The following is a 10,507-nucleotide window of genomic DNA, read 5'->3' on the forward strand; positions in this document are numbered from 1 at the left end:
TTTCCTTAACTTAAAGTTGAAAAGTTGAAAAGAGCACACTTTTAGAAAGATAAAAAGAAAAATATTTTCCTTATCTTATGAGAAAGGATATACTAAAAAAAAGAAGCTGTGTCAGAAATCACCCACTACTCACAACACAGTCCACTATATAGTGAGGTCGCCATTTTGTAGTGCTGCCCGAATGTCCAGTAGGAAGTATACACTATATAGTGGACTCAAAGTATCCCACAACGCATCATGAAAAGTAGTGTACAACCAATGGTCACTCACCAAGCAATATATCCCATCATGCATTATCCCATAATGAGAGAGCAGCAGTAGTGTCCAGAAGTGGGGTTTTTTTCCAAGTTGCAGGTGAGCTCACTATTTAGTATCAATATAAATGAATAAAAGTAACTAAAAAAAAAAATTAATGAAACTAATTAAGTAACTAAACTAAAAAAAAAAACTGTTTCCCCCAGTTTCTGTGGTTTCCAGTCTAGTTGCTAAGCTAAGTTAGCTGCTAGCTTCATTTTTACGTCACATTTTAAAAGTTGAAAATAACATACTCTTAGAAGGACATTATTTTTTACCTTCATAAAAATAAGGAAATACCAAAAACAGGCAGTTGAGGACTGGAGAAAAAAAAGTAAATTAATAAATAAAACTACACTTCCGAAATAAAATAAATTATAGCTGCTGTGCAGCGATGGGTCGGGTCGAGGCATTTTTAGGCAATTCTAGGCAATTCTGAGCAACAAGCAGAAGAATTGGAAGACATTTAGGAATTTAGCAACACAACCTGCCTTTTGCATCAGCTGAGGCTTGAACTCACAACCTCTGAGACTAAGAATCAATTTCTATCTCACTGAGCTAATTAGTCAGTGACAATTCATGTGTAGCTTTACAAATTGACTAAGCCAGACGTGCAGGTTTAGCAGCCATCCATACATGGAAAAGCAGATTTCAAACCGCTGTAAAAAATTCAGTTATCGAAACAAAAATCTGAAAATACACATATTGCATCTAGACAGCATGGAGATGTTGGTAATTTGTTTGTAACATTATTGGCTCCATAAGTGAAAAACTGATGTTTAACTAGTTGAGCTATATGCAAGTGAGAAGCCTTAGATGGTTTCACACTGAAGTATTGACACTGGATCTCTGTGCAAAGTTTGGTTTATTTTCAAGCATGAGAAGGCAGATTTGCTAGCAGAAAAAACACGTGAAGATGCTGCACAGTGATCAGTCACGCTCAGGCAATTTTAAGCAATACACTGGAGCACAAGAAGATGATTACATCACAATGTGGATTCTGCACCAGTTGAAGCTTGAATCCGCAACCTCTGGAACCCAAGACAGTCATCTACTGCTCTGAGCTAATGAAAGTAGCAACTCAACAGTGGCGTCACAAATTGAGTAAGCAATTCACTGTTGTGCAGGAAAGCAGCCGTCCATGCATGGAAAAGCAGATTTCAAACCACTGTAAAAAATTCAGTTATCGAAACAAAAATCTGAAAATACACATATTGCATCTAGACAGCATGGAGATGTTGGTAATTTGTTTGTAACAATGATTGATTTGCTCCATAAGTGAAAAACTGATGTTTAAAATTGCCATTTTTACATTGACTCCAATTGTTCACATTAGAGCAAAATGCAAAATGCTGTCAAAAATTCAGTTTGAGATAAAATTCTGAAATTTGCCACACATCATCTACCATGACTCTAGAATTTTGTCATTTGTTTTCATGAACATTGAAGATTTATTTAGCAAGAATGTGCATGTATATGTTTACAGTACCGTTTACAGTCAAACATTTTGATGCACTGTCGGCTCAATTTTTGATAAATCAAACATCTGAGAAACATAGTTTGTGTAGGACAGTCTGAAGATGCTCTGTAGCACGTTTGGTGTCAATTGAGCAAAAATTGTGGGAGAGATAGGTTTAAGAAGTTTTACAGTTTTTGAAAAAAACAGAGTGATGGACTTCATAATTTTTAATAGGTTTAAATGTACAAAAGTTTCTTCAGTATTGGGGCTACAGTTGGATGAAAGTTGTGAAGTTGTAGCACGTATGGTTGATTTGTTATGAATTTTCAAAGTTTTGAACTTTAGATGCTTGCTGTAGCGCCACCATCAGGACGATTGGCTTGAGTTTACAGCTGAGGATATCTGGCATGAGACTGGACCTTTGTGCAAAGTTTGGTGAGTGTTCACCCATGGGAAGTATGATTTCCTCGGAAGAAGAAAGAAGAATACCTAGGATTACAATAGTGTCTATATAGTCTGAGCACTTTTTTATGAATTGATTTTTATTGAAGATGTACAGAACACATACAGCAGCATTCACATTCATTAATTACCAAGGAAACTATAACAGTAGAAACTAGAACACAAATGTAAACTTATTACAAAGGAAGTTCTGTACTGAAATGCAGTATTAAACAACACAGGAGAAAACTAATAAAATAAGACTAATATAATAATAACACAGTCTATGGTTATAGTCTGAGACTTAAGGTGTAATGTGGTATTCTTGAATCACCACCTTACAAAGCTCATGTCAGAATACACACATGCAGGGTTCCCACAGTCATAGAAAACCTGGAAAAGGCATGGAATTTTGTTGTGTATAATGTTTACAGTAATCTTCAGAGCATATCTTTCCACATAATGTAACGTAACAGCAAATGTATTTATTTTCTAATATAATGTAATGACAGTGTGATTTTACACTAGGGCTCATGAATCCCAAATTGTCCATCATTGTGTGAATGGTCACAGAGATTCTATTTTGTATTTATTTTACTAAAGAAAACATGCCTCACAAACCCACCTGCATATTTTCTCTAAAAATTAAATACAAATAAGTTTTTGATTTTAAATTCTACATTTTTTTTTCTTGAATTTTCTTTGTTAGAAATATTTATTTTTTTCTTTAAAAATTTGAAACAAAGCATGCAGTGGGAGTCATGTCTTCTTTGTAAAAAATGTCCATTTTTTGTGAATAATTTATCATGTAAAAATTTTCTTCTTTCTTTAAGACTTCTTTAAGACACTGCGTATGGCGTTTTTTCTTTTCGAACGCACATGGTTGGATTTAGGCAACAAAAGCACATGGTTGGGTTTAAGAAAAAAGAACAGGGTTTGGCAAATCTGACAGCACAGGAACACCGCTATATATATTTTTTAATTTCAAAGAAAACATGCGAGCGGGTTTGGGATGCATGTTTTGCCAAAATTACACAATTTCTCACAGCCAGAAACTGTAAAAACAGAAATTATTGTTATATTTTCAAAAATACAACGGTCCTTGAACACCTCATGTGCAACAAATGCTTCTGTCAGGAAAAAATGTCACTAAATCTGAGTTTCATCTTGACATTTCATCACATCACTTTATTCTACATTTTAAATTTGGCTAAAAATAAACCGTTGGCACAAACTAACCAGCAACTTTTTCAACTCCAGGAGTTTGTCTTCAGCTTTTAATATTCAAACATCAAAGGGTATGTTTTAAAAATCTAATAACTAATTTTCCACTGGTCACTCTGGGAAGTTCAGGTAAAAATCTCTGTAGCTTTGGGAAGAGTCAAAATAAAAAACAAAAAGTAAATTTTATTATAAGCCTTTGAAAAGTTTTGATGTTTGTCCATAAACCTGTGAGGGAACCCCGCACATGAAATCAGGAAAACGTTCATTGCCCACACTCCTCTCATTGCTCAGACTGATTAGTTGCAGCATCACGTGGAACACCATCTCTCATGTTTTGCAAGTATACAGCTTCTCACCTGTGTGGCTGCTCATGTGCCTTTTCAATGCTAATCTTTTCCCACAAGTTCAGAACGGCAAAGCTTCTTCCTCTTCAAGTGTAATTTCAAAGCACAGTTATGTCTGAAATCTTTGCCACATGATTTGCAGGAATACGGCTTCTCATCTGTGTGGACCGTCATGTGCTTTTTCAAATTCCCCATGATAACGAATGTTTTCCCACAGGTCTTGCAGACGTACGGCCTCTCACCTGCATGTAATCTCATATGAACCTTTAAGGCACAGCTCAGTCTGAAATTTTTCCCACATGTCTTGCACGTATACGGCTTCTCACCTGTGTGGATTCTCATGTGGCCTTTCAGGTGAGTGCTGCATTTATAATGTTTCCCACATATATTACAAGTATACGGCCTCTCATCTGAGTGAGTCCTCATGTGAACCAGCAGGCCGCTACCCCATTTGAAACCTTTCCCACATGTTTTGCAGCAGTACGGCGTCTCACCTGTGTGAGTTCTCATGTGAGCATTCAAGTCACATGCGTTGTAAAAACTTTTCCCACACGTGTCGCACGCAAACCGCTTCTCGCCTGTGTGAGCTCTTCTCATGTGGGCTGTCACTTCAGCATTACGTCTGAAAGATCTCCCACATGTCCTGCAGGTATATGGTTTCTCTCCTGTGTGGATTTTCATGTGCTTTCTGAACTCTGACTTCTGACAGAACCTCCTCTCACAGATGCTGCAGGAATACGGTCTGTCACCGGTGTGGAGCGTCATATGAGCTTTTAGCGTTGATGTCCGACTGAATCTTTTCCCGCACTCGTTGCAAGCATACGGCTTCTTGTCTATGTGGATTCTCAGGTGTCTTTCCAGTGATGACTTATGCTTCAAGTCCTTTCCACACTTGTCACATCTGAAAGGCCATTTACCTGCAGGAGGCTCTCTAACAAGTTCAGGCTGTTTACACTGTCACTGCTTTGGTGATGTTTTTTGTTTGGTTTTGGCTCTGCGTTTCTGGTTGATCCTGAGTCTCCGTGCTCGCCTCCTTTCTGATCTTGGCTCAGAGAATTGTGAGACAGGTGGTCGCTGTGTGCTTCTGATATGACAGAGTATATAACTGGCACTACAGACTCGTTCTCTGCTGTATTTAGAGCTTCATCAGGGTTGAAGTTCAGAGTCAGATCATTACTGTATTTACTTTCCTCATCTGTAGGAGTCAATGTAAAGGCATCAGCCTCCTGCTTTGGTTCAAGCTGCTCCCTCTCCTGACTGGTGCAGAGTTCCTCCTGTTCCTCTTTAATCTGTGGAAGCTGTGGGTCCTCTTCATCCAGACTGGAGTCCGCACGAATGTCCTCCTCCTTTAAGACTTGTTGCTGTGGGAGATCTGGAGGGACACAGTACACACAACAGCTGAAAGATGTTTTTGAAGAAATCTTCAAACCAGCAAACTTACATCAAGCAAATTGATCCACAGAGGATGCAATATCCACTACACTACACGTCACTCTGTCACACCATAAAGGGAAAAACACCGACGCCAGGATCCTCTTCATTGGGTTCAGCTCAGTGTTCAGCACCATCAGATGGTCAGGGTGGGCAGTCACATATCAAAACCAATCTCAGTGAGAACAGGTGTACCCCAGGGCTGCGTCCTAAGCCCCCTGCTGGTCACCCTGCTAACTCACGACTGTACTTTTAGATTTAACACCAACCACATTATCAAATTTGCTGACAAGGTGGGGCAGCTAACAGCATAGTGCAATCTCAACAATGTGGCTCTCATTGGAGACAAAACCAAACAGATGGTGATCGATTTCAGGAGCTCTGGCTGGCACCATCATTTGCCCATAATCATTAATGGAGCCGCTGTAGAGAGGGTCAGTAACACCAAGTTTGTGGGTGAGCACCTGGCGGACAACCTGACCTCTACCATCAACACTTGGCCAGAACCAAAAAGGCTCAACAGCTGCTCCATCCCCTTCTGGAGCCCTACGGAGAGCAGGTCTACCCAATCCAGCCCTCACCACCTTCCACAAGGGACACCACTGAGAGTATTGTGACCTATGACCTTACACCCTGGTTTGGAAACTGCAATCAGAATCAGACAACTTTATTAATCCTACCAGGGGCAATTTGTTTGACCAGCTTGCCTTGCACACATACTGTAACATACAGTAACACGTAGACACATAGATGAGTGATAAATAGGGGAAATCAGGGAAATAAGGATTGCTGGAAAATATAAAATAGATAAAGCACAGAAGGTTAGATATAAAAAGCTAACAGATAGTGGAATATCTATTTATCTATATATAGTTAGATTGCTGGGCTGAGACTGGGATAGCAGCAGTTTGTCTGTTTTTATGTATATATATACACACATACGAGAAAAATGACAACAAACTTAATTTTGAAAAAGAAAATGGCACCACTGCGATGGTCGAGAAAATTAGTTCCATTATTAATAAAAACTTGGATAATGTAACAATTGAATTGCTCTGTTTTATGCTGAGAAAGTGACTCACCTATCCTGTGAATCTTTATCTCAGGTTTCCAAACGATATCCAGCAGTCTGCGCTGACGGCCGATCTCTTCTTCATACTCGGTCACTGTTTGCTTGAAAACTCTGAATATTTCTTCCGCCGCAGCAGCGAGACGGTCGTTTATAAACTCTTTAAAATGCTCAGCTGAAGACATTGCTGTTTAATAATTTAATCAATTAAGACTCGTCTGTGCTGAGGTTGTAACTCCAGCGACATGTGCATGAAAATGCCGCGAAAGGCGCTAGCGCTTGTGTTTACTTCCGCTGGAGTCACACTGTTGAGTTCCGGCGGTGCAGTGAGCTGATACTTTGTTCCGCTTCCGTCTCTCTCACTTAAATTCACAAGTAGGAATTGTTATATTCCTTCACTACTACATTTAACTGACGTCTTTTTCAGGTGTTTCGCAGACGCTAATTCTGACTAAAAATAGGGTATATCATAGATATCATATACAGTAGATACCTCGTTAACGGCTTCGGCCCGTTTCAGCGATGCGTCAACGTCGCCGCCATCTTGGGGAGGTCACGGCCGGCTGGCTAGCACTGCTGTGTATGGAGGTAAGAACAGAAACCAGCTGGTTCAGATTAACATTATAAACAATACAAATATGGCTCATTCATAAATGCAACCTCAGTGATACATATATATGTATAAATAAGATTTTTATTGAAGATGTATAGAACACATACAGCAGCATTCACATTCATGAATTACCATGGAAACTCACCAGAAACACAAATGTAAACATCTTACATGATTTAAATTACAAAGGAAGTTCTTTTAACTAAGTTTTAAATTGAAATGTATTAAACAACACAGGAGAAAATTCATAAAATAATACTAATATCATAATAATAATAATAATACAGCCTATGGTTATACCACTTTTTCAACGACTGCTTTTACTTTCACCGTCAGTCACACACATCTGCTGCCTTGAGGAACAGAATTTACTTGTAGTCTGAGACTATTCTTGAATCACCACATCACAAAGCTGATGTCAGAATACACACATGCAGGGTTCCCACAGTCATAGAAAACCTGGAAAAGGCATGGAATTTCTTTTGTGTATAGTAAAATGTTTACAGTAATCTTCAAAGGATATCCTTCCACATAATAACGTAACACATTTATTTACTTTGATATTTTTGAATAAGATAAATATAATGTAATGACAGTGTGATTTAACACCCACCTGCATATTTTCTCTAAAAATTAAATACAAATAAAAGTTACATTTTTTTCCCTTGAATTTTTTGTTTAAAGAAATATTTATCTTTTTCTTGAAAATTTTGAAACAAAGCATGCAGTGGGAGTCATGTCTTCTTTTAAAGTGCACTTTTTTGTCAAGAATTTTTCTTGTAAACATTTTCCTTTTTCTTTAAAAAAAATGAAAATAAATAAATAAACACACTACCTAAGGTATGTTTTAAAAATCTAATAACTAATTTTCCACTGGTCACTCTGGGAGGCTCAAAGGAAAAATATCTGTAGCTTTGGGAAGGATCAAAATAAAAACTTTTTTAATTTTTTTTTTTTTATTATAAGCCTTTGAAAAGTTTTGATATTTGTCCATAAACCTGTGAGGGAACCCCGCACATGAAATCAGGAAAACATTCATTGCCCACACTCCTCTCATTGCTTGGACTGATTAGTTGCAGCATCATGTAGGACATCATCTCTCATGTTTTGCAAGTATACAGCTTCTCACCTGTGTGGCTGCTCATGTGCCTTTTCAATGCTAATCTTTTCCCACAAGTTCAGAAAGGCAAAGCGTCTCCCTCTTCATGTGTAATTTCAAAGCACAGTTATTTCTGAAATCTTTGCCACATGATTTGCAGGAATACGGCTTCTCATCTGTGTGGACCGTCATGTGCTTTTTCAAGTTCGCCATGATAATGAATGTTTTTCCACAGGTCTTGCAGACGTACGGCCTCTCACCTGCATGTAATCTCATATGAACCTTTAAGGCACAGCTCAGTCTGAAATTTTTCCCACATGTCTTGCACGTATACGGCTTCTCACCTGTGTGGATTCTCATGTGGCCTTTCAGGTGAGTGCTGCATCTGTAATCTTTCCCACATATATTACAAGTATACGGCTTCTCACCTGAGTGAGTCCTCATGTGAACCAGCAGGCCGCTACCCCATTTGAAACCTTTCCCACATGTTTTGCAGCAGTACGGTGTCTCACCTGTGTGAGTTCTCATGTGAGCATTCAAGTCCGATGCCTTGTAAAAACTTTTCCCACACGTGTCGCACGCAAACGGTTTCTCACCTGTGTGGGCTCTTCTCATGTGGACTGTCACTTCAGCATTACATCTGAAAGATCTCCCACATGTCCTGCAGGTATATGGTTTCTCTCCTGTGTGGATTTTCATGTGCTTCTTCAAGTCTGGCATCTGACAGAACCTCCTCTCACAGATGCTGCAGGAATACGGTCTGTCACCGGTGTGGAGCGTCATATGAGCTTTTAGCGTTGATGTCCGACTGAATCTTTTCCCGCACTCGTTGCAAGCATACGGCTTCTTGTCTATGTGGATTCTCAGGTGTCTTCCCAGTGATGACTTATGCTTCAAGTCCTTTCCACACTTGTCACATCTGAAAGGCCATTTACCTGCAGGAGTGTGGCTCTCTAACAAGTTCAGGCTGTTTACACTGTCACTGCTTTGGTGATGTTTTTTGTTTGGTTTTGGCTCTGCGTTTCTGGTTGATCCTGAGTCTCCGTGCTCGCCTCCTTTCTGATCTTGGCTCAGAGAATTGTGAGACAGGTGGTCGCTGTGTGCTTCTGATATGACAGAGTATATAACTGGCACTACAGACTCGTTCTCTGCTGTATTTAGAGCTTCATCAGGGTTGAAGTTCAGAGTCAGATCTTCACCGTGGTCACTTTCCTCATCTGTAGGAGTCAATGTAAAGGCATCAGCCTCCTGCTTTGGTTCAAGCTGCTCTCTCTCCTGACTGGTGCAGAGTTCCTCTTGTTCCTCTTTAATCTGTGGAAGCTGTGGGTCCTCTTCATCCAGACTGGAGTCGGCGAGAACGTCCTCCTCCTTTAAGACTTGTTGCTGTGGGAGATCTGGAGGGACACAGTACACACAACAGCTGAAAGATGTTTTTGAAGAAATCTTCAAACTCTCGCTCAGGCCAGCCTCCCAGCAAACTTAGATCCCCTACAGTTTGCATAGAAAGCAAATTGATCCACAGAGGATTCAATATCCACCACACTCCACCTCACCCTGTCCCACCTTGAACAACTTCCTGTCACAGAAGCAGCAGATGGTCAGACAGATTTTTTTTCTTTTTTGGGGAGTAGAAGGTACTTAAAAGTAAAAGGAAATAAGGAATGCTCGAAAACATGAAGGTTTTACTCACCTATCCTGTGAATCTTTATCTCAGGTTTCCAAACGATATCCAGCAGTCTGCGCTGACGGCCGATCTCTTCTTCATACTCGGTCACTGTTTTCTTAAAAACTCTGAATATTTCTTCCGCAGCAGCAGCGAGACGGTCGTTTATAAACTCTTTAAAATGCTCAGCTGAAGACATTGTTGTTTAATAATTTAATTAATTAATACTCGTCTGTGCTGAGGTTGTAACTCCAGCAACATGAACATGTGAATGCTGCGAAAGGCGCTAGCGCTTGTGTTGTTTACTTCCGCTGGAGTCACACTGTTGAGTTCCGGAAGTGCAGCGAGCTGATACTTTGTTCCGCTTCCACTGAAAGTAAAACGTCTCTCTCACTTTTATGCTCTCACTTAATGTCACAGGTAGAAATGTTTACTGTCCTTTCACCGCTACATTTAACTGACATCTTTTTGAGGTGTTTCGCAGACGCTCATTTGGAATAAAAAGTCGGACAACTAGTAAAGCGGGACATTGACCCTTCGCTAAGTCCCGCCCCCGGACGCAGACTGGCCAATCATGACATCCCAAACCTGCCAGCATGTTTTCTTTAAAATTCAAAGAAAATATTTTTATATTAAAAAAATCTAACAAAATATTTTTTTTTAAAAAAAAAAAAAAAGAAAACACGACTTCCAAACTGCCAAATGCTTTCTTTCAAATTTAAAATAAATATATATTTTAAAAAGAATTAAAGAAGAAAAAAATTAAAATAAAACAAAAAGTTTAGAAAAACATTTTTTTTAATTTTGAAAGAAAATATATAGCTGGGTTTTGGAAAAAAAAATCTTTAAAAAAATCAGCAGGAAAATAAT

At 39.1% G+C, this 10,507-nt stretch overlaps 1 protein-coding gene across 5 annotated transcripts; it reads right to left on the minus strand.

Moving 5' to 3' along the window:
- Positions 1 to 2,269: 2,269 nt before the first annotated feature.
- Positions 2,270 to 9,944, minus strand: LOC125884653 (zinc finger protein 501-like). 5 transcript variants are annotated; one of them, XM_049569674.1, is made up of 4 exons: positions 9,665 to 9,944; positions 8,487 to 9,368; positions 6,756 to 6,838; positions 4,693 to 5,134 (listed from the first exon to the last, which is right to left on the minus strand). In XM_049569674.1, the coding sequence occupies exons 1-3, from the start codon at positions 9,834 to 9,836 to the stop codon at positions 6,816 to 6,818; spliced, it is 1,077 nt and encodes a 358-aa protein (XP_049425631.1). In that variant the 5' UTR covers positions 9,837 to 9,944; the 3' UTR covers positions 4,693 to 5,134; positions 6,756 to 6,815. The 5 variants fall into 5 exon arrangements, with proteins under 5 accessions (XP_049425629.1, XP_049425628.1, XP_049425627.1 ...); XM_049569673.1 differs by having other exon boundaries at positions 8,005 to 9,368; XM_049569672.1 differs by lacking the exons at positions 4,693 to 5,134; positions 6,756 to 6,838 and adding an exon at positions 2,270 to 4,679 and having other exon boundaries at positions 8,910 to 9,368.
- Between the last annotated feature and the right edge of the window lie 563 nt (positions 9,945 to 10,507).

Source organism: Epinephelus fuscoguttatus, linkage group LG24, assembly GCF_011397635.1.
Source record: "Epinephelus fuscoguttatus linkage group LG24, E.fuscoguttatus.final_Chr_v1".
Taxonomy (NCBI): domain Eukaryota; kingdom Metazoa; phylum Chordata; class Actinopteri; order Perciformes; family Serranidae; genus Epinephelus; species Epinephelus fuscoguttatus.

What these genes read in the sequence shown, in the direction of transcription:
- LOC125884653 (XM_049569672.1), bottom strand. Translation starts at nt 9,836, where the DNA reads ATGTCTTCAGCTGAGCATTTTAAAGAGTTTATAAACGACCGTCTCGCT. An exon ending in GATAAAGATTCACAGGATAG is followed by an intron (nt 9,369 to 9,664) that starts GTGAGTAAAACC and finishes GTGTCCCTCCAG; the next exon opens with ATCTCCCACAGCAACAAGTC. An exon ending in AGAGAGCCACACTCCTGCAG is followed by an intron (nt 4,680 to 8,909) that starts GTAAATGGCCTT and finishes AGCCTCCTGCAG; the next exon opens with GTAAATGGCCTTTCAGATGT.